Below are 27014 nucleotides of genomic sequence, written 5' to 3' on the forward strand. Positions count from 1 at the left end.
CTCAGGCAATCTGCCCACCTCGGCCAGTCTGCCCAAAGTGCTAGAATTACAGGCGTGAGCCACTGCACCCGGCCTAAAACTTATCTATCTTTGACTTTGAGGCTTCAAATTTTTACGTCATGCTTTAAGAAGCCTTCTGTTGTCAAAAATCTATCCCATAAGGTAAACTAGTGTAAACATTTTTTTGGAAGACAATATGATAGTATAAATTATAGCCCATTCAGGCAATAGTTTGCTATGCAGCTGTTTAAGAATATAGATCTATATTTTGATACTGAAAGATGTCTGTATAAAGTGAAAACAGGCCAGGTGCTGTGGCTCACGCCTGTAATCCCAACACTTTGGGAGGCCGAGGTGGGCGGATCACCTGAGGTCAGGAGTTCAAGACCAGGCTGGTCAACATGGTGAAACCCCATCTCTACTAAAAATATAAAAATCAGCCAGGTGCTGTGGTGCGTGTCTGTGATCCCAGCTACTTAGGAGGCTGAGGCAGGGATAATCGCTTGAACCTGGGAGGCAGACATTGCAGTGAGCTTAGGTTACGCAACTGTGCTCCAGCCTGGGCGACAGAGCAAGACTCTGTCTCAAAAAAAAAAAAAAAAGTGAAAACAATAAGTTGCAAAATGGTATGAAACCGTTTTGTTAAAAGATATATATGACATATGTAGGATGAGTGTGTGTATATATGGGTGCATATGCATTTGTGTAGGACATCTGGACAGATATTATTACCATTGGCTTTAGGGAGCTAGTTAGGAGGTTTATTTCATGGTAGTTGAAACGGTTCTGAGCACTTTCTTTTTCCAACCATTAAGTATAATAAATTCTTCTGGCTGGGCATGGTGGCTCACGCCTGTTATCCCAGCACTCTGGGAGGCCAAGGCAGGCGGATCATGAGGTCAGGAGATTGAGACCATCCTGGCTAACATGGTGAAACCCCGTCCCTACTAAAAATTAAAAAAATTAGCCGAGCGTGGTGGCGGGCGCCTGTAGTCCCCGCTACTTGGGAGGCCGAGACAGGAGAATGGCGTGAACTGGGGAGGCGGAGCTTGCCTTGAGCCGAGATCACGCCACTGCACTCCAGCCTGGGCGAGTGTCTCAAAATAAAAATAAAAAATAAATAAATAAATTCTTCCTCACAAAAAGACACAAAGTACAGAGTCCTAGCAAATTAAAAAAAACAAAAAACAAAAAAACTCTTGTCTATACTGTCCTAGAGAGTGAAGCCAGATTTCCCTACTGAAGTTAGCAGACCCATGATACTTAAACCTGAAAAAAATTAGTATTTACCCACAAATGCCAATTAACCTTTATAGATGTAACACTTTCAAATACAATTGATAAATTGAATATGCACATAGTAAAACCCGTAGCATGACCTGAGGAAGTAGGAATTCTTACAGAATTCACGTTTAGTGACAATATAATTCACTATTTTAATAGGCCAGAGGGGAAAAAAATGGTATCTCAGCAGTGCTGAAAAGCCTGTTAGTAAAAATTGTTTCCTTTTGTGTTTAAATCTCTTAGAAAACTAGTAATAAAGGAAGCTTCCTTCAATTACTAAAGAATATCAATCAGAAGCCAATAGCAGTTTCAGGTTTAAGAGAATGAATTAAGCTCATGGAGTCTCTTCTTCCTCCTACCAAATCCATAGAAATTATGAAAAAATATTAAAAACACGTGTCTTCATACTCACAAGGAGGAGAGAGTTTTGGTGGATCAAAACCTGAGAATCAGCTCTCACTGGGCAAAAAGTAGAGGGAAGGTCCAGGCGGGCAGAAGGAAGAGTAGTACAGGGAAGTGATGTGATACTGAGTGCTCACGTTTCTGGAGATGGTGGAAGTGGAGAGGAAAGGGAACACCCATGGTAAAGACTGGGTAGTTGGGGAATCTCTCCCTGCCTGTGCCACATATCAGCAAAGAACAAATCTGTTATCAAGCCAAAATTCTAAGGACAAGAGACAGGATACTCACCCACACACGTACACCTTGTAACACTTGGCAAGAGTGAGGAACATCTATTTTCAGAACAGCTGCTGGGGTTCTTAGTGACCTTATTCCCACTGAAAATAGTTCAAGGCAGAGCAGCAGCTACTGCCCATCACAGCCCTTTGCCCTCAATTCTCAGCAAGTTACCTAAGTAGAGATGAACTAACAGTCTATCACCATCCTCTGAGAAAAGCCAACACAATGAAATAGACAAATTCAGCAAATAACAGAACTAAACCTCAGTAGTGATTAATGGGGCAATGAGTACAATAGATAATCCTTTAACTGACTTCTACAACATTAGCCACTATTGAGTTCTGTGGTGTGCTGAATGCTGGCTTGTCTCTAATATGACTTCACATTATGCTCCTTGCAGTTGATTTACATGTTTAAGAGTCAGTTATACTTAGGGGAAATTTACTTGTTGCAGTTTCATAATTTTATTCAGTATTACATAAAATGAAATACGAGTGTAAGAAGAAAGCTCCTCCCTTGAAAACCAAGTTGAATGCTTTGTAATGACAGTAGCGGGTTGCTGCAAAAAAAATTAATACTGATATGCTTATGCAAGACAACTGTAAAAGATTTGAGGCAGTGTATGAAAGTCTAGAACTCTGTACTGAGATTACTTTGCAAGTTCCTTAAGTTCTTGCTTCACTTTAAAGTTCTAACCTCTATGTCATGAGTATGCCAGGAGATAATGGAAGGGAAACTGAAGAAATTAGGAATGTTTTCTAGAACTGAAAAGAAAGGTCTGAGTCTAAAGTTGAAAGGCTTTGTAAGTGCCAATCAGGATTAAAACACACACAAATACATACACAGACTCAACATTAAATTTAGTGTAGTAAAATTATAGCACATCCAAGAGAAATAACTTGGATGGTTACTTCTTTTGGAGGGAAAAGGGATAGATTCCTGTGCCACAAAACATTCCAGATGGATTAAAAGTTTGGCTAATTAAAACCAAACACACAGAAATACACAGAAATGTGTACACGAATGCTTGTAACAGCATTATTCATAATAGCCGGAAAGTGAAAACAACCTAAATGTTCAACAACTGATGAATGGATAAATAAAATTTGGTATACCTACACAATGGAATATTATTCTATAAAAGGAATAAATACCAATATATACTTAAATGTGGATGCACCTTGGAAACATGCTAAGTGAAAAGCCAGACACAAAAGGCCTTGTAACATATGATTTCATTCATTTGAAATGTCCAGAATAGACAAATACATAGAGATATAAAGTAGACTAATGGTTGCCAGGAGCTGGGAAGAAGGGGAATGAGAGGTGACTGTTAATGGGTATAGAGTTTCTTTGTGGGGTAATGGAGGTGTTCTGGAATTAGGTAGTAGTGATAGTTACACAATCTGAATATATTAAAAAACAGTGAATTGTGTTATTTAATGGGGCAAGTTTTGTGGTGTGTGAATCACATCTCAATAAAGCTGTTAAAAAGAAACAAATACAGGCTGGCCGTGGTGGCTCACATCTGTAATCCCAGCACTTTAGGAGGCTGAGGCAGAAGGATCGCTTGAGGGCAGGAGTTTGAGACCAGCCTGGGCAACATAGCAATATAAATACATAGAGGGATATATATAGACTTAGCGAGACTCTGTCGCTACAAAAAATAAAATTATCTGCGTGTGGTGGTGCATGCCTGTAGTCCCAGCTACTCAGAAGGATGAGGTGGGAGGACTGCTTGAAGCCAGGAGTTTGAGGTTGAAGTGAGCTGTGGTAGCTCGACTGCATTCCAGCCTGGGTGACAGCAAGACCTTGTCTCTCTCTTTTTTTGAGACGGAGTCTCGCTCTCTCTCCCAGGCTGGAGTGCAGTGGTGCAATCTTGGCTTACTGCAACCTCTGTCTCCTGGGTTCAAGCGATTCTCCTGCCTCAGCCTCCGGAGTAGCTGGGACTATAGGCACGTGCCACCACGCCCGGCTAATTTTTTGTATTTTTAGTAGAGACGGGGTTTCACTGTGTTAGCCAGGATGGTCTCAGTCTCCTGACCTCATGATCCACCTGCCTCAGCCTCCCAAAGTGCTGGGATTACAGGCGTGAGTCACTGCGCCTGGCCAACCTTGTCTCTTAAAAAAAGAAAAAAAAAATACAGGAAATCATTCTTAAGTTTTTGGTTTCTTTTGTTGTGACAGAGTCTCCCTCTGTCTCCCAGGCTAGAGTGCAGAGGCGTGATCTCAGCTCACTGCAAACTCCACCTCCCGGGTTCAAGCGATTCTCGTGCCTCAGCCTCCGGAGTAGCCAGGACCACAGAGGTGCGCCACTATGCCTGGCTAATTTTTTGTATTTTTAGTAGACATGGGGTTTCACCATGTTGGCCAGGCTGGTCTCGAACTCCTGACCTCAAGTGATCCGCCTGGCTTAGCCTCCCAAAGTGCTGGGATTACAGGCATGAGCCACTGTCCCTGACCTAAAGATTATTTTTAATTGACAAAATTATATATATTTATGGGGTACAATGTGATGTTTTGATATATGTTTACTTTGTGAAATAAATCAAGATAATCAGCATATCCATCACTCACTGTTGTGAGAACATTTAAAATCGATTCTCATCTATTTTCAAGACACAGTACATTATTATTAACTATAGTCACCAGACTGTACAATAGATCTCTAGGACTGCTTCCTCCTGTCTAACTGAAGCTTTATAACCCTTGACCATCATCTTCCAATTATCTGCCCCACGCCCAGCCCCTGGTAACCACCGTTGATTCTCTATGTCTATGAGTTTGACTTTAGATTCCACATATAAGTGAGATCATGCAGTATATTTCTTTGTGTCTGGCATATTTCACATATTATGCTCCAGATTCATCCATGTTGCAAATGACAGGATGTTTTAAGGCTGAATTGTATTCCATCGTGTATATATACTACATTTTCTTTCTCCATTCATCCACTCATGGGCATTGAGGTTGATGCCATGTCTTGGCTATTGTGGATAGTGCTGCAGTGAGTATGGGGTGCAGGTACCTCTTCAACACACTGATTTCATTGTCTTTGAAATATACTCAGAAATGGAATTGCTGGATCATATAGTAGTTCTATTTTTAATTTTTTGAGGAACCTGCATACTGCTTTCCTTCTTGGCTGTGCTAATTCACATTCCCACCAACAGTGTACAGGGTTCCCTTTTCTCCACATTCAAGTCCTTTGTCTGCTTTTTAAATTGGGTTATGTTCTTGCTATTCAGTTGTTTGAGCAGGAGACCATTTTTATAATCTTATATTGATAAGACATTTTTGCCCATGATAGGAAGCTCAGAAGCAATGAAAATTATACCAAATTGACTCTACAAACATTTAAATCTTGTGTGCATGTGTGTGTCTATAGCAAAAGTTAGATGAAAATTTAAAAATTTAGATATGCATGCCCTTTTACCCAGAAATTTGACTTGTAGCAGGTGTGTCCAAGGGAAACAGTAGAACTAGGATAGATCAAGACTTTTAATTGTTACATTATTTAGTGGTAAAAATAAATGGCCATCAGTAGGGAATTGGTTATAATACAGTATGCATTTTTTCAGGGAAAAAGAGAACTGTCCATGATATAGTGAATGGAAAAAAGCAGCTTCAAGAAGAGTAAGTTTAGGCCAGGTGCAGTGGCTCATGCCTGTAATCCCAGCACTTTGGGAGGCTGAGGCGGGTGGATCACCTGAGGTCAGGAGTTCAAGACTAGCCTGACCAATATGGTGAAACTCCGTCTCTACTCAGCCTCCCGAGTAGTTGGGATGACAGGCGCCCGCCACCACGCCCGGCTAATTTTGTATTTTTAGTAGAGACAGGGTTTCTCCACGTTGGTCAGGCTTGTCTCAAACTCCCAAACTCAGGTGATCCGCCTGCCTTATCCTCCCAGAGTGCTGGGATTACAAATGTGAGCCACTGCGCCTGGCCTAATGTGTTATTTCTAATTTAGTGCTTTGGAAAAAAGTTAAGGTAGATCCTTACCTCATTCTTTACACCAAAATGAATTCCAGCTGTTAATAAAATATTTAGTTGCGAATTTTTTTTTTTTCATTCCCGTGGGTCTGGGAACCAATGAAATTAGTTGATAGTTCTAATACTGTTGATTGAATAATTTGCTCTTTTCCCTGTGGTTCAGAAATGCAACCTACCACTGAGTCTCTTTGGATTTGATCTCTATTCCATGCTGGCTCTATTTGCCTTAATTAGCATAGTTTTATCATTTGACAGGACCTGGTGCTCCTTATTCACCTCTCTCCTTTAATTCTTTTCAAAAATTTCTAGGAATTTCTCACATTTTTGTCCCAAGGTAAATTTTGGATTTGTTTTGTAATCTTTTTAAAAAGTATGGTTTTTACTTGATGTTGCATCATATTTATAGATTAATTTAGGGACAATTGCTTTCATTGCAAAAGACTTCCTGTCCCTTAGTAATATTTCGCAGCTTTTCACTTAGGTTCTGCACATTCCTTATGTTTGTTCTTAGATACTTTATACCTTCCTTATTGTTGATGGGCCCTTTCTGAGGTATGTATTGTATTTTGTTGGAGAACCACGTGGTTGCATTTCTTATGTGCACAACACAGTGAACCTCATTCCACATTCAGGGTGGAATGTGACCCAGGTCAGTTGTATCAAACAAAAACTGTCTAGTGCTGTTGGTTTAACATGATGGGTACTTTTAACTTCTTTTTTTTTTTTTTTTTGAGATGGAGTCTTACTCTGTCACCCAGGCTTGGAGTGCAGTGGCACAATCTCGGCTCGCTGCAAGCTCCGCCTCCCATGTTCATGCCATTCTCCTGCCTCCCGGGTAGCTGGGACTACAGGCGCCCACCACTATACCTGGCTAATTTTTTGTATTTTTTAGTAGAGATAGGGTTCCACCGTGTTAGCCAGGATGGTCTCGATTTCCTGACCTCGTGATCCACCTGCCTCGGCCTCCCAAAGTGCTGGGATTACAGGCGTAAGCCACCGCGCCTGGCCTTACTTTTAACTTCTTTTTTAAAAAAAGTTCTTTCTTTTTTATTTTTTTATTTTTGAGGCAGGGTCTGGTTCTGTTGCCCAAGCTGGAGTGCTGTGGTGGGATCTTGGCTCACTGCAGTCTTTGCCTCCCAGGCTCAACCCCTCCTCCCACCTCACCCTCCCGAGTAGCTGGGACTACAGGCATGTGCCAACACGCTCGGCTAATTTTTGTATTTTTTGTAGAGAAGCGGTCTCACTTTGTTGCCCAGACTGGTCTTGAACTCCTGAGCTCGAGCAATCGTTCCATTTCAGCCTCCCAAAGTGCTAAGATTACAGGCGTGAGTCACCGTGCCTGGCCGGGTACTTTAAATTCTAAAATGACACCTCAGGTTTTGTTTTTTATATTACTACCTTTTGTACTTGCAGAGTACTCTATAATTTGAACTCCAGTTTTTGTTGTTTTTTCCTGACATTTTATCCTTTGTTTCTTGGGTCACTTTGAAATTTTAGTACTTTTGGGAGTAAAATAAATTGTGTATACCAATTGCATTTTTCCTTTTTTAGTTGATCGGTTTAGTGAAAGCAAGTGGGTAGAGAATGGTGGATTTAACTGTCATTTTATAAAATCTGTTTCTGAGTAAAATAAATTGTATATACCAAGTGTATTTTTCCTTTTTTAGTTGATTAGTTTAGTGAAAGCAAGTGGATAAAGAATGGTGGATTTAACTGTCATTTTATAAAATCTGTTTCTGGATAGTTCTTGGCCCACAGATATTAAAAAGGAAAGGTGAAGAACCAAGTTGTTTTTGTAGAGAAAAGATAACAGATATTTCTTGCTTTGTAAGTGGCATAGCATGATAGTCAACAGCCCAGTTTCTGTAGTCACGGGACCTACAATCAGGATCTTAGTTCTACCATATGCTAGTTAGTGCCCTTGGGGAGGTAACTTAACCTCTCAAAGCTTCTAATGTCTCCATTTGATTGACTGGTTGATTGATTGATTGATTGAGATGAGGTCTCGCTCTGTTGCCCAGACTGGAGTGCAGTGGCATAATCTCGGCTCACTATAGCCTCTGCCTCCAAGGTTCAAGTGATTTTCCTGCCTCAGTCTCCCAAGTAGCTGAGATTACAGGCATGCTAACATGCCCGGCTAATTTTTGTAGTTTTAGCATAGACAGAGTTTCACCATGTTGGCCAGGCTTGTCTTGAATTCTTGACCTCAGGTGATCCACCCGCCTTCCAAAGTGCTGGGATTACAGGCGTGAGCCACCGCACCTGGCCCAGTGTCTGTATTTGTGAAGTAGGGATAGTATCTTAACACCCAGGGAGGCTATAAGAACTAAATGAGACATGCTAGTGCTTGTCTTATAAGTATTTTTTAACTGTCGTTTTACTTCTGGTCCCAGTGAGATAATGGTGTAAGTGAGACACTGTCATCTAGGGTTCTTTTTGAAGATCGTACCTTGAAGGGCATTTCTACTGAATAAGAAATCCATGTTTATCTTCTGAAAATGAAAATAAAGATACAGATAAGAGGAAAATGTGTAACAATTTAGAATCTCCATCATTCTGCCACCAGAAATAACATTGTTAACAAGAGCACTGTGATACCAGTTTGAAATTCACGTCCATATCCCATTGTGGGGGACACTGCCTTCTTATTTGAGGAGCCCCAATCAAAGTTGTGGGGCCTAAAGTTTAATTTTTATTGTTGTTGTTAGGGGTATTATTTTACTACGAAAAATAATTCTCAATGCAGTTTCTCAAATGGTGAGATTCCTTATCTTCCATTGGGCCCATTCCCCCATGTAGACACAAGGTTATGATCAGGTAACTGTAAGATGTGAAATAGTAAACACTAGAGGCAAGTATATGGTCTGTTCCTAGTTTAGAAGCTCCAAATCTTTATCTCATACCCTGATGAAGTTGGAGCATGGGACTATCTTCCTGTCTACTGTATTTGCCCAAAGCCTAGAGCAGAATGGACGTGAGAAAGGACCTCTTTTCTGTTTACTGTACCCTGACCTTTGCTGCTATGTTAAGCCTTTAAAATAGACAGGTACTCTGGTGGGAGATTAACAGGAGGAAAAATAAATTGTTCACTTCTTTGTCTGTCTCTCCCCTCATAAAAGACAAAACACTTCATTCCCAAGACACTCTTATCATCTTTTCTATCCTGTTTATATCAATGCATGGCAGAGGCCATTCTTGGAGTTACAAAGGGAGCTGGTTAAGATATGTGGCTAACAATCCTCATTTTTTCTGTCTTAACTCAGCAGACTTAACTGTCAGACTGATGGTTAGCTAGGTTGTTGCTCTGCCCATTCAGCATTGGTGAACAGCCTAAGTCATGTCTGTACTTTTGTGAGCGTCTAAGCCTTGCCTCAGCTTTTTTGTATTTACTTAGAAATAATGTCCTGGGTGGCCAGGTGCTGTGGCTCACGCCTGTAATCCCAGTACTTTGGGAAGACAAGGCAGGTGGATCACCTGAGGTCAGGAGTTTGAGACCAGCCTGGCCAACATGGTGAAACCCCATCTCTACTTAAAAAAATACAAAAATTAGCTGGGCATGGTGGTGGGCGCCTGTAATCCCAGCTACTCAGGAGGCTAAGGTAGGAGAATCACTTGAACCCAGGAGTGGGAGGTTGCAGTGAGCTGAAATCGCACCATTGCACTCCAGCCTGGGTGAAAAGAGCAAGACTTTGTCTTAAAAAAAAAAAAAGAAAAGAAAGAACGTCCTGGGTTTATTTCCTGGGGCTTTTTTAGGTTCAGTGGATCATTCAGTGATATATATAAGCACATATATATGTTACTTACATTTACCTGAAGACTGTCCTGTGGTGTGGCCAAAAAGCCACCTTTAAATTTTATTTCTCATCTTGGGAGGCTGGAGCGAGAGGATCACTTGAGGCCAGAAGTTCAAGACGAGCCTGAGCAACATAGCAAGACCCCGTCTTAAAAAAAAAAAAAAAAAAAAAAAAAAAACTTAAAAAATTAGCTGGGTGTGGTTTCACATGCCTATAGTCCCAGCTAACTATCCAAGCAGAAGGATGGCCTGAGCCCAGGAGTTTGAGGCTGTAGTGAGCTATGATTGTGTTACTATGCCCCAGCCTGGATGATAGAAAGTGACCCCATCTCCAAAAAATTCTATTTACTGTCTTAAAATGTGCCTCACTAGCTGGGCGCAGTGGCTCACGCCTGTAATCCCAGCACTTTGGGAGGCCGAGGTGGGCGGATCACAAGGTCAGGAGATCAAGACCACCCTGGCTAACACGGTGAAACCCCGTCTCTACTAAAAATACAAAAAATTAGCCGGGCGTGGTGGCGGGCGCCTGTAGTCACAGCTATTCAGGAGGATGAGGCAGGAGAATGGCATGAACCCGGGAGGTGGAGCTTGTAGTGAGCAGAGATCGTGCCACTGCACTCCAGCCTGGGCAACAGAGCGAGACTCCATCTCAAAAAAAAAAAAAGGCCTCACTAGCTGTTATCCAGTTGAGCTCACCTCACAGGGTTATTTGGTGTCATGAGTATAATAACTTATCAAGTTGTATGATATTGTCCCTTGCTGATACCAAAGTACATACCTTTACCAAATAATAGAGTCACAATGATCTCATCAGTTAATGCTAATTGTGATTTTAAAACAATAATTCTTTCAGTTACGAAAAGGATAGGCACATTTGAATATGTGATTAAGCCCTTTAGAAATCACACTTTAAGAGAAGGTTAAGCTATGGGAAGCTGTTAGTATTTCCTTCTAGCTATCCATTCCTTCTCTAACAATGCATCAGTAACTTAAACATCTAATGTGAAATGATTCCTCACAGTATGTCTCTCTAGATTGCATTGGTTAGAGCCTAATATGTTTTATTTTTTACAAAAGACCTAACTTTAAAAATATTTATAGTATCAATATTATATAGTAATATAGGTTAACCACTATATGTGTTAAGTGCTATGTATAGGTTAAGTGTTTGGAGAATGACTCTACTGAAAATGGCTTGTTTTTCCGTCTTAACTTTTCTTTCTTCCTTTATTTAAGGATTCCTAGATGAGGTTATGAAGAAGTATGGCAGTTTGGTTCCACTCAGTGAAAAAGAAGTCCTTGGAAGATTAAAAGATGTCTTTAATGAAGACTTTTCTAATAGGTATATAAACGATGCTACAGTTAAGCCCTTGAAAATAAAATTTTTGGCATATATGACTTTTCTCTTGATTTACAGGAAAAAAAGATATTTAGCAGTAAATTAAGAAGTACTCATGTTTTTTTACCTTTTGTTTCAAAATCTTTCTCTTTCAGAAAACCATTTATCAATAGAGAAATAACAAACTATCGGGCCAGACATCAAAAATGTAACTTCCGTATCTTCTATAATAAACACATGCTAGATATGGACGACCTGGCGACTCTGGATGGTCAGAACTGGCTGAATGACCAGGTTAGTATATTGTAGTTTGTCAGTGTGGAGAAGTTGCAGAGGATGTTAGTCAATAAAATATAATCTCTAGTTTGGCTTCTCAATTGTCTTTTGGAATAAGGATTCTTTATTCTTTTTTTTTTTGAGGCGGAGTCTCGCTCTGCCGCCCAGGCTGGAGTGCAGTGGCGCAATCTCGGCTCACTGCAAGCTCCGCCTCCCGGGTTCACGCCATTCTCCTGCCTCAGCCTCTCCGAGTAGCTGGGACTACAGGCGCCCGCCACCACGCCCGGCTGATTTTTTTTTTTTTATATTTTTAGTAGAGACAGGGTTTCACCGTGGTCTCGATCTCCTGACCTCGTGATCCGCCCGCCTCGGCCTCCCAAAGTGCTGGGATTACAAGCGTGAGCCACCGCGCCCGGCCAGGATTCTTTATTCTTTACTGGTTACTTGCCCGAGGATCCAAACGGTTTGATTACTGTTGGCAGTAATAATATATTATTTATTGTGATTGGGATGTTCTGAATTGTATAGGGTTAGTAGCCTGGTTTTATTTATTTCTTTTGTTTTTCTTTCTCCAACTTACTGGCAGAGATAGTAAGCTGGTTTTATGTTGACTTTTTATAGGTCATTAATATGTATGGTGAGCTGATAATGGATGCAGTCCCAGACAAAGTAAGTGAAAGCTTCCTCTTCTGCAGGCGAGAGTGTCCTTGTGTATTAAAACGAGTAGTTTTTTTGTTTTTACATTTGATGTAATTATCTGACATTCCTTAAATTTTTTAAAAGAAGAGATCAATTTTGTCTTGATCATGTACTGGGCTTGCCCATAAGTTCCATCAAATCACTTCTTTTTTTTTCTTTTTGAGATGGAGTTTTGCTCTTGTTGCCCTGGCTGGAGTGCAATGGCATGATCTTGGCTCATCACAACCTCCATCTCCCAGGTTCAAGCGATTCTTCTGTCTCAGCCTCCCGACTAGCTGGGATTATAGGCGCTTGCCACCATGCCTGGCTAATTTTTGTATTTTTAGTAGAGACAGGGTTTCATCATATTGGTCAGGCTGTTCTCGAACTCCTGACCTCAGGTGATACGCCTCTGCCTTGGCCTCCCAAAGTGCTGGGATTACAGGTGTAAGCCACGGCGCCTGGCCCCATCAAATCACTTCGGCATAAGAAAATCACTGTGCAATTATTTTCCTATTTATTTGTGTTAGGGTAGATATGTTCGTTGATATCTGGAGAGGGCTTTTTTTTGGTAGGGAGATGTGCAAAAGGGACTGGCTAAGCTTTTTACATTTATGTATTTATTTTACTTTTTTTTTTTTTTGAGGCCGAGTCTTGCTCTGTTATCCAGACTGGAGTGTAGTGGCGTGATCTTGGCTCACTGCAACCTCCACCTCCTGGGTTCAAGCAATTCTCCTGCCTTAGCCTCCCGAGTAGCTGGGATTACAGGAGCATGCCACCATGCCTGGCTAATTTTTGTATTTTTAGGAGGGATGGGGTTTTACCATGTTGGCCAAGCTGGTCTTGAACTCCTGACCTCTGGTGATCCGCCCACCTCCCCCTCCCAAAGTGCTGGGATTAAAGATGTGAGCCACCATGCCAGGCCAGCTTTTTACATTTAACTTAAAATCTTGCTCTCTTTAAAAATGTAAAAAAATACTCATCTTTCATTTTTCCTTGGATAAATCTTTGATAGTTCAAATACAGATTGAACCCTCATAAACTCTAAATTCTCTTAAGAGTTTTGTTACATATCAAAACTATTTTTTTACTTAATGTATTTTTCTGAGTACATGAATGCCTGATGGGTGCAAAAATTTCCAAGTGCTTTATAAAACTTATCAATCTAATAAAGTAACATAAATACTAAAACGTCAGATTCTGATACCGTTTATGAATATAGAAAATGTTTTATGACTTTCCACTTAAATTATAAATCTGTTATACACTTATAAATTGGAATCATGAGGCTAATCTGCTAGATGCTCTATTGTCAAATTCTCTTAATCATCAGAAAGTTTAAACAATATAGATTATCTTTAACATAAAAGTATTAATTTCAAGGGTTTCATTTACCACCATTGTACATTTAATTCTAAACATTCATGGAGTCAAAAGGACACTTAACTAAGGCAGTGGTTCTCAAAGCATGGTCCCCATACTTGCAGCATCAGTATCCCCTGAGAACTTACTAGAAATGCACATTCTGAGACTCCAACCCACACCTACTAAATCAGAAACTGGAGGTGGGGACCACCGATTTGTGTTTTGACAAGCTCTCCAGATGATTCTGATGGATACCAATTTTGAGAATCACTGCTCTAGAGACAGCTACTATAAGCTCTTTCTTATTTATTTATTTTTATTAAAATTATAAAAAATAACCTTTTTTTTAGAGACACTAAAAAGACACTCCAGGCCGGGGTGCAGTGGCACAGTCGTAGCTCACTGTAGCCTTGAACTCCTGGGCTCAAGCAATCCTCTCGCCTTAGCCTCCCAGGTAGCTGGGACTAGAGGCACGTGCCACTGTGCCACTATGCCCAGCTAGTTTATTTTTATTTTTGGTAGAGCCAGGAGTCTTGCTGTATTGCCCAGGCTAGCTTGAGCTCTGGGCTTAGCTAAAGTAATCCTCTCACCTCTGCTTCTCAAAAGTGCTGGAATTAGAGGTGTGAGCCACTATGTCTGGCAGCTCTTTTAATCTGTATGTTAAGCTGCATGGTTATCAAAAGAATGTGCCTCAGAACCATCTGAAAGGTTTACAAAACCAGATTACTGGGCCCTACCTTCGGAGTTTCTGCTTTATTAGGTCTGGGATGAGGCCTGATAATTTGGATTTCTAACAAGTTCCTAGATGATGCTGACACTACTGGTCAGGTGACCACACTCTGAGAACCACAGCGCTAAAGGAACAGTTTTATCACCTCAAGTTACTGAATGAGCACTTTTAGACCACAATATGTTTACCATCTGAGATGAGCTGATATACCACTTACTTATAAGTCAGAAATTCAAAGCCAAGGATGCAGGACCTGATACTCTGTACAGCCAGGGTAATTCTGTGGTACTAGAAATAATCATGCCAAGGCCTTTTTATAGTTACTGTAACAACAGGAGTCTCTAAATCCACATCCTTCACATGGAGTTAGTTTTGTAATCCATCTCCTTTGAGTTCAAGGTAATTGTTACCTCATTTTTTCATAGCCTCTTTCAACTTTTTCACCTGATTTAGAGAGATTTGTCAGGTTGTGTCTCTACTTGATTGGATTCAGGTAATCTATTTACTGCCCCATTCCAAATCTGACTTTAGACCACAGCTGTAAGGTCATTCCAATAAAACTTTGGAACAGCATTTTCTGTAAACCATGTAATGTATTTTCTATATTTTGATCATTATCATTATTATTATTTTTTGAGACGGAGTTTTGCTCTGGTGCCCATGCTGGAGTGCAGTGATGTGATCTCAGCTCACTACAACCTCTGCCTCCCAGGTTTAAGATTCTCCTACCTCAGCCTCCTGAGTAGCTGGGATTACAGATGAGTGCCACCACACCCAGCTAATTTTTGTGTTTTTAGTAGAGACAGTGTCTCACCATGTTGGCCAGGCTGGCCTCAAACTCCTGACCCCAGATGATCCACTTGCCTCCTCAATCATTGTTTTTAAGAAGAAATTTTTCCTTTCTTTTTGTCTGCTTTATATTCAAACATTTTAAAATTTCCTCTTTCTTTTGAAGTTAAATCTGGGCACAGCCTAATATAATCTGGTTGCTTGTATTTGTTGTCTGTTCTAGGTTCACTTCTTCAACAGCTTTTTCCATAGACAGCTGGTAACCAAAGGATATAATGGAGTAAAAAGATGGACTAAAAAGGTATTCTTTTTATTTCTTTTTTATTCCAAATTTGAAATGCAGATGATAAACCACTTTATGTGGAAGGATAAGAACTTTAATGCCAATATGATGTTAAGTAGAAACAGACTTTTTAATGTGACAAGCTTTAAATTTGTTTCTTTTAAATCTTATTGTTTGAAAGACCTTAATTGCCTCCTGGTCCCAATTATAGTGGTAGAACAGTGGGATGATAAAGAAGGAGCTGCCATCATTTGGTATTATCTGGTAGGCTTGTCAGCAGACAGCAGAAGCTTTCAACAATTTTTTGCCGGTGCTGGGCACGGTGCCTCGCACCTGTAGTCCCAGCTACTTAGGATGCTGAGACCAGAGGATCACTTGAGCACAAGCATTTGAGACCAGCTTGGGCAACATAGCCAGATCTTGTCTCTTAAAATGTTAACTGATCCATCAGGAGAAATAACTTTTATATCACAGTCTATTTATAAAATCATATACATACATGTAATTGAAAGAATTTCCAAAAACCGTGTACCTAATTTACTATGTATGATGTACTCTAGTCAGAGAGTGGTAAGTGCTATTTGCTATGGAAACATCAGAACACAGTATGAGAATACAAGGTAACTGGGATAGGGTAGCAGGAGGAAGATGGGCTAGTTCTTTTAGATAGGCTCATCAGCAAAGGCCTCTTTGAAAAGATCCCATTTCACTGAAAACTGAGGATCAGAGGAGCATTTCCAGTAGATGGAAGAGTGAACGTTAAAGGCCCTGAAGCAGAAGTGAGTTTGGTATATTGGAGTATTATACACATGAGATCAGGGAAGGAGGCAGGGATCAAGTCATGTGGGGCCATATAGGCCCTGGTAAAGAGTTTGGATCATGAGGGCAATTTGAAGACGTTAGAGAGTTTAGGCCAGTCGCGGTGGCTCACGCCTGTAATCCCAGCACTTTGGGAGGCTGAGGCGGGCGGATCACTGGAGGTCAGGAGTTCGAGACCAGCCTGGCCAATGTGGCAAAACCCTGTCTCTACTGAAAATGCAAAAATTAGCCGGGCTGTGATGGTGGGTGCCTATAACCCCAGCTACTTGGGAGGCTGAGGTGGGAGAATCGTTTGAACATGGGAGGTGGAGGTTGCAGTGAGCCGAGATTGCACTATTGCACTCCAGCCTGGGTGACCGAGCGAGACTCCATGTCAAAAGAAAACTAAATAAAAAATAAAAATGAAGACATTAGAGGGTTTAAGCAGCAGGTGAGGAGTGTGTATGAGTGTGTGTGTGAATCATAGATGGGATTGTCCTTAGCAACATTCATTCATTCATTCAACATTTATTTATTGATTTTTTGAGATGGAATCTTGCAGGTGCTATCTTCGCTCACTGCAGCCTCCGCCTCCCGGGTTCAAGTGATTCTCCTGTTTCAGCCTCCCATGTAGCTGGGATTACAGTCCCCTGCCACTGTACCTGGCTAATTCTTGTATTTTTAATAGAGACGGGGTTTCCCTATGTTGGCCAGGCTGGTCTCGAACTCCTGACCTCAGGCAGATGATCTGCCTGCCTCAGCCTCCCAAAGTGTTGGGATTACAGGCGTGAGCCACCATGCCCGGCATTAAACAGTTATTTATTGAGTACCTGTTATGTGCCTATATGGAAAAACCGTTTTTTCCTCTGCTGTCACACCACAACAGTAGTCAGCACAGAAGACTTCTGTGACCAAAGCAAGCAAGCAGTTCTGCAGCGACCACTGGCTGGATGCCCTCTAATTCAATTCTGACCTGTCTACCTGGAGACAACGCCACATCCCATAGGTTGAGGGCTCATGCCTCAAGAGTGCCCCCCACCCACTTCAGACACCAGTTGCACGTCCAGGCTTCTGAAACTTCTGACCAACAGACTTCAAGTGAGGGTTCCCACGCCACCCTCCTCGAATTTGATTAATTTGCTGGAGCAGTTCACAGAATTCCGAAAGTTCTTACCTACATTTAGCAGTTTATTATATAGGATATTACAAAGGATACAAAGGATTCGGATGAAGAGATGCGTGGGAAGAGATGTAGGAGAGAGGGCACAGGGATTCTCTAGGACGTCCACAGGCACACCACCCTCCAGGAACCTCCACATATTTGGTATCTGGAAGCTCTCCCAGTGCAGTCAGTTTTTATGGAGGCTTCATTACATACGCGATTGACTAAACCAGTGACCATTGGTTAACCTTTAGCTTCTCTTCTCTCCCTGGTGGTTGGGGAGTTGGGTGGGGCTGAAAGTCACAATCATCTAATTCTTCCTTGCTCTTATCCTAAAGCTACCTAGGAGCTGCCAGCCATCAGTTAATATAGAAAAAGACATCACTTTGGTCCTGGGCTCATGTTCCCGTAGTCCCAGCACTTTGGAAGTCTGAGGCAGGCAGATCACTTGAGGTCAGGAGTTCAAGACCAGCCTGGCCAACATGGTGGAACCCTGTCTCTACTGAAAATACAAAAATTAGCTGAGTATGGTGGCATGTGCCTGTAGTCCCAGCTACTTGGGAGGCTGAGACAGGAGAATCGCTTGGAGACAGGAGAATCGCTTTAACCCAGGAGGTGGAGGTTGCAGTGAGCTGAGATTGCGCCACTGCACTCCAGCCTGGGTGACAGAGCAAGACTTTCTACAAAAAAAAAAAAAAAAAGACATCAGAAATTCCAAGGACTTTAGGAGTTGTATGCCAAGAAATGAGGTCAAAGACCAAATTTATTATTTTACAGTATCATAGTGCCAGACATTATAGTAAATCAAGAAATAAAGTGGTAAGTAAAACAATATTAGAGACAGTTTTTGCTTTCATGAAGTCTGCAGTCTAGTGGTGGAGACAGCACCTACCACAGTTTGTATTTATATTTTTGGTGGTGTAATTATTTGTTTAGTGGATACAAAAGAAAAGTACTATGGGAGTGTATTGGAATGCAGGTTTGGTTAACCTAGCCTGAGGGTAAGGGAATGTTTCTCATAGGAAGTAGTATTTAAGCAGAAATATCAAAGATGAATACAAGTTAACTAGGTAAATGGAGAATAGGGGTATGTGAAACATAGGCAGAAGGAATAAGTATCTGGTAGAAGAATGGGAAAAGGCTAGTGTAGCTGAAATGCAGAGAGTAAAGAAGAGAGTGGCATTAAGTGAACCTGATCCACAGATCAGGGCCTTGAGGTTTGTATTTTGGATTTTACCCTAAATGTAATAGGAAACCACTGAAGAGTTTTAAGTAACGTTATCCACTTTGTAGTCTTTGTTCTAACAGTACTGAAGAAGACGGATGGGTATGGGAGCAAAGTTGATGTGGGTAGAACAGGAGACCATTTCAGATTCATGGTACTTTGAACTAGAATGATAGCAGGAGAGATGGAAGATGAGTGTGATGTAGGAAGTAAAATTAACAGGATTTGGTGATAAGTTGGTTATGGAGATGAAGGACAAGGAAGTGTGAAAGATGACTTCCAAGTATGTGACTTGTATGACTGGATGGCCTATGGTTGTATTTACATTAGAAAAATGCAGGACAACTAGTAGAGGATTGTTCAAATTTAAAATGTACAGCCATATAATTGGATGCTACTTAAGCAGGAAAAGTTGTGTAGATAGTGAACGATGGGCCGGGCTCAGTGGCTCACGTCTGTAATCCCAGCACTTTGGGAGGCCGAGGCAGGCGGATCACGAGGTCAGGAGATCGAGACCATCCTGGCTAACACAGTGAAACCCCATCTCTACTAAAAATACAAAAAAATTAGCCGGGTGTGGTGACGGGCGCCTGTATTCCCACTTACTCAGGAGACTGAACCCGGGAGGCGGAGCTTGCAGTGAGCCAAGATCGCGCCACTGCACTCCAGTCTGGGCGACAGAGCAAGACTCCGTCTCAAAAAAAAAAAAAAAAAAAAAAAAAAAGATAATGAAAGATGCTTATATTCCATTTGGGGTGGGGAAAAATTACAAGCAGTGTGGGCAAAAAATATACATTCATGGAAAAGTATCCAAATGATAAACATGAGAGTGAAAGAATAAAGTCAGATATGTGAGTTGTTTCATTAAATAATAAACTAAATTATTCCTTCCTCTAGATCAGGGGTGTCCAATCTTTTGGCTTACCTGAGCCTCACTGGAAGAAGAAGAGTTGTCTTGGGCCACACATAAAATACACCAACACTAACGATAGCTGATGAGCTAAAACAAAAAAAATTGCAAAAAAAGATCTCATAAAATAAAGTCTACAAATTTGTGTTTGGCTGCATTCAAAGCCGTCCTGGGCTGCATGCTGCCTGTGGGCTGTGGACTGGACAAGCTTGCTCTAAATCCTCTCAGATTGGGTTAAGTAAAAAAAAACCCAGCTATATGCTGAATATAAGAAATATACATAAAATAATATGAAAAAGAAAGGTTGAAAATGAAGTGACATTTAAAGAGGCTGGGTGGTGTGTCTCACATCTGCAATCTCAACACTTCGGGAGGCCTAAAATTACTGTAGATGGGAGGATTGCTTGAACCCAAGAGTTTGAAATCAGCCTAGGCAACCAAGTGAGACCCCGTTTCTATAAAAAATTAAAAAAACTTAGCTGGCCATGGTGGCAGCCTGTGGTCCTAGTTATCCAGAAGGCTGAGGTGGGAGGATCGCTTGAGCCTGGGAGGTCGAGGCTGCAGTGAGCCCTGATCACGCCACTGTACTCCTGCCTGGGTGACAGACTGAGACCTTGTCTCAATTTAAAACAAATAAAAAAGGCAACTACATGAAAATTAAACAACCTGTTCCTGAATAACTCCTGGGTAAATAAAGAAATTAAGGCAGAAATCAAGAAGTTCTTTGAAACCAATGAGAACAGAGAGACAATGTACCAGAATCTCTGGGACACAGCTAAAGCAATGTTAAGAGGGAAGTTTATAGCACTAAATGCCCACATAAAAAAGCTGGAAAGATCTCAGATCAACATCCTAACATCACAATTAAAAAAACTAGAGAAGCAGCTGGGCATGGTGGCTCATGCCTGTAATCCCAGCACTTTCGGAGGCTGAGGCGGGCAGATCACCTGAGGTCAGGAGTTGCAGACCAGCCTGGCCAACATGGTAAAACCCTTTCTCTACTAAAAATTAAAAAAAATTAGCCAGGCGTGGTGGCGGGCACCTGTAATCCCAGCTACTCAGGAGGCTGAGGCAGGAGAATTGCTTAAACTTGAGAGGTGGAGGTTGCAGTGAGCCAAGATCACACCATTGCACTCAAGCCTGGGCGACAAGAATGAAACTTTGTCTCAAAAAAAAGAACATGCAGGAAAACGTGACCTCACCAAACTAAAGGCACCAATGACCAGTCTCATAGTGACAGAGATATGCAACCTCTCAGTTGAAAATAGCTGTTTTGAGGAAGCCCAGAGAATTTCAAAATAACACAGAGAAGGAATTTAGAATTCTGTCAGAGAAATTTAAGAAAGAGATTGACTTTTTTTTTCTTTTTTTTTTTTTTAAAAAGACAGAGTTTCCCTCTTGTTTCCTAGGCTAGAGTATAATGGTGCGATCTCAGCTCACTGCAACCTCCGTCTCCCAGGTTCAGGTGATTCTCCTGCCTCAGCCTCCTGAGTAACTGGGATTACAGGCATGTGCCACTACGCCCAGCTAATTTTGTATTTTTAGTAGAGACAGGGTTTCGCCGTGATGGTCGGGCTGGTCTCAAACTCCTGACCTTGTGATCTGCCTGCCTCAGCCTCCCAAAGTGCTGGGATTTGAGCGACCACACCCAGCTGAGATTGACATATTTTTTAAAAAAAATAAAAAGCAGAGGCTGGGCACAATGGCTCACACCTGTAATCCCAGCATTTTGGGAAGCCGAGGTGGGTAGATCACTTGAGGCAAGGAGTTTGAGACAAACCTGGCCAACATGGCAAAACCCCGTCTCTACTAAAAATACAAAAATTAGCTGGGCATGGTGACACGGGCCTGTAATCCCAGATATTCAGGACGCTGAAGCACAAGAATTGCTTGAACCTGGGAGACAAATTGCAGTGAGCCAAGGTCATGCCATTGCACTCCAGCCTGGGCAACAGAGCGAACTCTGTCTCAAAACAAACAAACAAAAAAACCAACAAAACACAAAAAACAAATTCTGGAGCTGAAAAATTCAGTTGACAAACTAGAAAATACATCAGAATCTCTCAACAGCAAAATTGATCAGGTGGAAGAAAGAATTAGTAAGCTTAAGGACAGACTATATGTAAATACACAGAGGAGAAAAAAGAATGAAGCAAACCTACAAGATCTAGAAGTTATTGGTCTTAAAGAGGAGGTAGAGAGAGAGAGATAGGGTAGAAACTTCACTCAAATAGTAACAGAACTTTCCAAACCCAGAGAAAGATATCAATATTCAGGTACAAGAAGGTCCTAGAACACCAAGAAGATTTAACACAAATAAGATTACCTCAAGGCATTTAATAATCGAACTCCCAAAGGTTGAGGATAAAGAAAGAATCCTAAAAGCAGCAAGAGAAAAGGAACAAATAACATATGAAGGAGCTCCAATACATCTGGCAGCAGACATCTCAGTGGAAACTTTACAGGCCTGGAGGGAGTGGCATGTCAAGTGCTGAAGAAAACGTTTATCCTAAAATAACATACCCAGCGAAAATATACTTCAAACATGAAGGAGAAATACTTTCCCAGACAAACAAAAGCTCTGAGGGATTTTGTCAATATCAGACCTGACCTATAAGAGATGCTAAGGGGAGCTCTTTAATCTGAAAGGGAAGGACATGAATGAGCAATAAGAAACCCTCCAAAGGTACAAAACTCATCGGCATCAGTAAGCACACTAGAACAGAGTGGCCTGACACACTAATCGCTGTGTGTAAGCCATATTCTGAGTAGGAAGACTACAAAGCCTATCAAAAATTGTAACTACAGTGTTTTAAGAGCTGATATAAAAAGATAAATAGAAACAATGGCCGGGCACAGTGGCTCACGCCTGTAATCCCAGCACTTTGGGAGGCCGAGGCAGGTGGATCACGAGGTCAGGAGATAGAGACCATCGTGGCTAACACGGTGAAACCCTGTCTCTACTAAACATATGAAAAAAATTAGCTGGGCGTGGTTGCGGGCGCCTGTAGTCCCAGCTACTCAGGAGGCTGAGGCAGGAGAATGGCGTGAACCTGGGAGGTGGAGCTTGCAGTGAGCCTTGATTGCGCCACTGTACTCCAACCTGGGCGACAGAGCGAGACTCCGTTAAAAAAAAAAAAAAAAGAAACAACAAAAAGTCAAAGAGGGGGATGGAGTTTGGAGTTAAAGTGTAGAGTTCTGTTTTAGTTTTCTCTTGACTTTTTTGGTTTGTTTGTTTGTAATGAGTTACCAGTTTAAAATAGTTGGTTATGAGATATTGTTTGCAAGCCTCATGAGGCTTTTATTTTGAGGTAACCATGTAACCTCAAAACAAAAAATCTACAACAGGTATACAAAAAATGAAAAGCAAGAAATAAAAATATACTACCAGAGAAAATCATTTCAACACAAAGAAGGAAGGGAGGAAGGGAAGACCATAAAACAAGTAGAAAGCAGATAACAAAATGGCAGTAGGAAGTCCTTACATATCAATAACAACATTGAATGTAAATGGACTAAAGTCTCCAATCAAAAGACATAGATTGGCGAATGGAAAGAAAAATAAGACCCAACTATATGCTGCCTACAAAAAACTCACTTCACCTATAAAGATATACACAGACTGAAAGGGCTGGAAAAACCAGACCTCCTCTTTTTCCATACAAATAGAAGCCAAAAAAAGCAGAGTAGCTGTACTTATTGTCAGGTAAAATAGGTATTAAGATAAAAATTATTAAAAAGTGACAAGGTCATTATATAATGATAAAAAGGTCAGTAAGACAATATAAAAATTATGTATCTGCATATATATATACACACATACCTAACACTGGAGCACCCAGATATATAAAGCAAATATTATCCGAGCTAAAGAGAGATACCATCACAAAGAAGGCAAGAAAACAAACAAACAAACAAAAACACACAAAAAAGAAAAAAGAGCCAGAGAGAGAGAGACTCAACAATGCAATAATAGCTAGAGACCTCAACACCCCACTTTCAACATTGGACTCAAAATCAACGAAGGGCCAGGTGCAGTGGCTTACGCCTATAATCCTGTCAGTTTGGGAGACCGAAGTGGGTGGATTACTTGAGGTCAGGAGTTCAAGACCGGCCTGGCCAACTTGGTGAAGCCCTGTCTCCATTAAAAATACAAAAATTAGCCAGGGGTGGTGGCAGGCACCTGTAGTCCTAGCTATTCGGGAGGCTGAGGCAGAAGAATCGCTTGAACCCTAGCAGCGGAGGTTTTGGTGAGCCAAGATCGCACCACTGCACTCCAGCCTGGGCTACAGAGTGAGACTCCATCTCAAAACAAACAAACAAAAATCAACAAAGAAACACGACCAGCCAGGGGCGGTGGCTCATGCCTGTAATCCCAGCACTTTGGGAGGCTGAGGTGGGCTGATCACATGAGGTCAGGTGTTCAAGACCAGCCTGACCAACATGGAGAAACCCCGTGTCTACTAAAAATACAAAATTAGCTGGGTGTGGTGGAGCATGCCTGTAATACCAGCTACTTGGGAGGCTGAGGCAGGAAAGTCACTTGAACCCAGGAGGCGGAGGTTGCAGTGAGTCGAGATTGTGCCATTCCACTGTAGCCTGGGCAACAAGAGCAAAACTTCATCTCAAAAAAAACAAAACAAAACAAAAAAAGTGACGGAGGGATCAAGATTTTTTTTTTTTTCTTAGTATACTTTTATTTTCCAATTTAATTGCTTTGGCACCATTATAGAAAGTCAACTGATCATATGTGTAGGTCTACTTCTGGATTTTCTGTTCTCTTACACTGATGCCTATTTTTTATGTTAACACTACACAATATTACTGTATCTTCATAGTGTGTCTCAGAATCACTGTGAGTCTGCCAGCTTTATTCTTTTTCCAGATTGTTTTGGCAATTCTGAGTCCTTTGCATTTTCATATAAACTTTAAAATTAGTTTGTCAAACTCTGTTGTTTAGTAAGCATGCTGGAATGATTGGGATTGTGTTTATACATTAGTTTGGGGAGAATGGACATCTAATAATAATAAGCCTTTCAGTGTATGAACATGGTATATCTTTGCATTTGTTTTTTCTCAGTATTATCTGTAATTTTTAGTGTATACATCTTATATATACATTCTTGTTAAATGTATCCTTAAGTATTTCATGTTTCTGAAATGGCTATGAACAGAATTTTAAAAAATATTATCTTCTAGTTGTTTGTATGTAGAAATACAGTTGATTTCTGTATTTTGACTTTGTATCCTCTGACCTTACCAAAGTCATTTACTACTTCTAGGAGCTTTTTTGTATATTCTGTGAAATTTTCATAGACACTTATAAGTAGTGACAGTTTTATTTCATTCTTTGCAATCTGTATGCCATTTTTTCCTTGCCTTACTGCACTGGCTAAGACTTGCTACAATGTTGAATAGAAGTAATGAGAGAGGACATCTTTCCCTTCTTCTCAATCTTGGAAAGCATTCAGTTTTTCACTATTGTGTATGATGTCAGCTGTAGGCTTTCCTATTATTCCTATTTTCCTGAGAGTTTTTAATCATAAGTAAATACTGAATTTCATCAAATGCTTTTCCTGCATCTAAGCAGATGAACCTATGGTTTTTCTTCTTTATTCTGCGAATGGGACCCAAACTGAAGGAGCAGCACCTTTCCTGAGACATGGCAGTCTCACATGGTAGCTCTTAAAGTTTCAGTTTGATCATGACATAACTTCACTTCTGCTTATTACATCCTTTTGATTAAAGCAAATCACATGACAGGACTACACTTCTCTCTTTGGGAGGGCAGAGAAGTCACATGGCAATGGGCAGGTCTGTATAATCTTCTCACAGGGAGGGCAACAAATAATTGGGGTCAGTGATACAATCTGTCATGCACATTGTTCTTAATTACGTGTACAGGTTAAATATCCCTTATCCAAAATGCTTGGGACTAGAAGTGTTTTGGACTTCGGACTCTTTCAGATTTTGTAATATTTGCATATATAGAATGAGATATTTTAGGGGTAGAACCAAAGTCTAAACACAAAATTCACTTACGTTTCATATACACCTTAGATGCATGGCCTAAAAGTAATTTACAATATTCTTAGTAATTTTGTATATGCAACAGTTTATGTACATTGACCCATCAGAAAGCAAAAATGTCACTACCTCAGCCACCCCTGTGGACAATCTGTGGCATCATGTCAACACTCAAAAAGTTCGAGATTTTGGAAGATTTCAGGTTTTTGGGTTAGGGATACTCAGCCTGTATAAAGCTCTATGTATGTCTTAATGTGTTAGAAGAAGAAAATGATTTGGAAAGATAGGTGAAGTGTATCTTTTTCTGTATTTTCTAATTTTTACACAAAAATCTGTTTTACAATGTAAAAAACATTACTTTTTGAGAAGAATATAAATCTGGTTTTATTTACTACTGTATTCTAAATATGATTCCTTGTTTTAGATACTCGGAATTAAAAAAATGGATACTCAGAATTTTTAATCTGGAAAGGAACATTGTTTATTATTTTCACTATTTCCTTCTGCCCACCTCACTCCCCCAGGTTTATGGATGCAGAAACTGAAAAGCTAAAGTGATTTTGCTCCAAGGTCATGAAGACTTACAGAAGATTCATTTAGAGCAGGACACTATTTGAGTATCAGAAAACAAGAAGGAAATCTTGGGAAATTAGTTTCAGAGAATATGGGGTAGTTTAAAATGTTTTAACCCAAATAATTACCAAATTATGCTAAAAAAAAATACCTGAGAAGGGAAATTGATTCACTCTTTTACAAATGTGTGTGGAGCACATATTACTTTATCACCCACTCTACAACTGGAATTTTGAGTGGAATAGCAAGCATTTCTAGATTGTAAAGGGATATATATTACGATATAAACGATGTGTTAGGATTGTAAAGGATGCATAAAGTATTATCAAGGACGTTTTTCTCAATTTTGACATTTGAGAGACCCAAGCAAGTAATCATAATAATAACTAAGCTATTTGGCTACTTATAATGTGCTAAACAGAGTTTTATGCATTTTACACATATTCTTTTATTACTCTTAAAAACTTCATAAGGTAGGTACTATTTTCTGTGCATTTTATTAGTTGAGGAAATCAAGGTGCAAAGAAGCTAAGGAAATTACCAAAGTCATGTGACCAATACGTGGAAGAGCCACAATTTGAACTTGAGCAGACTTGCTTTGGAGCCCATGATCTCAACTGCTGCTTACACCATGTCTGTCGAATGAGTCTAACTTGAGCAGACTTGCTTCGGAGCCCATGATCTTAACTGCTGCTTACACCATTTCTGTAGATGCAGTTTCAGGGTCTCACTCTGTCGCCCAGGCTGGAATGCAGAGGTGTGATCATGGCTCACTGCAGCCTCGACCTCCTGGGCTCAAGTGATCCTGCTGCTTCAGCCTCCCAAGTAGCTGGGACTTCAGGCGTGCACCACCACACCTGGCTGATTTTTTATTTATTTTTCTTGAGACAAGATCTGGTTGTGTCACCCAAGCTGGAGTGCAGTGGCGCAATCTCTGCTCAGTGCAACCTCCGCCTCCCAGGCTCAAGCCATCCTTTGAACCTCAGCCTACCAAGTAACTGTGACTACCGGTGCACACCACCATGCCCGATTAGTTTTTGTATTTTTTTGTAGATACAGGGTTTTGCCATGTCACCCAGGCTGGTCTCAAACTCTTGAGCTCAAACCA

General features: G+C 40.8%; 1 protein-coding gene across 4 annotated transcripts in view; it reads left to right on the forward strand.

Annotated features, from left to right (window-relative positions):
* Nucleotides 1-27014, forward strand: part of SENP5 (SUMO specific peptidase 5) — a 55442-nt gene that overhangs the window by 16222 nt on the left and 12206 nt on the right. For all 4 annotated transcript variants that reach the window (XM_063622181.1, XM_063622183.1, XM_063622184.1 and 1 more), the window contains exons 3-6: nucleotides 10988-11093; nucleotides 11246-11384; nucleotides 11988-12035; nucleotides 15152-15229. In XM_063622181.1, coding sequence (XP_063478251.1) covers nucleotides 10988-11093; nucleotides 11246-11384; nucleotides 11988-12035; nucleotides 15152-15229 — 371 coding nt within the window. The remainder of the gene's footprint in view (nucleotides 1-10987; nucleotides 11094-11245; nucleotides 11385-11987; nucleotides 12036-15151; nucleotides 15230-27014) is intronic.

This window comes from Symphalangus syndactylus, chromosome 17, assembly GCF_028878055.3.
Source record: "Symphalangus syndactylus isolate Jambi chromosome 17, NHGRI_mSymSyn1-v2.1_pri, whole genome shotgun sequence".
NCBI lineage: Eukaryota > Metazoa > Chordata > Mammalia > Primates > Hylobatidae > Symphalangus > Symphalangus syndactylus.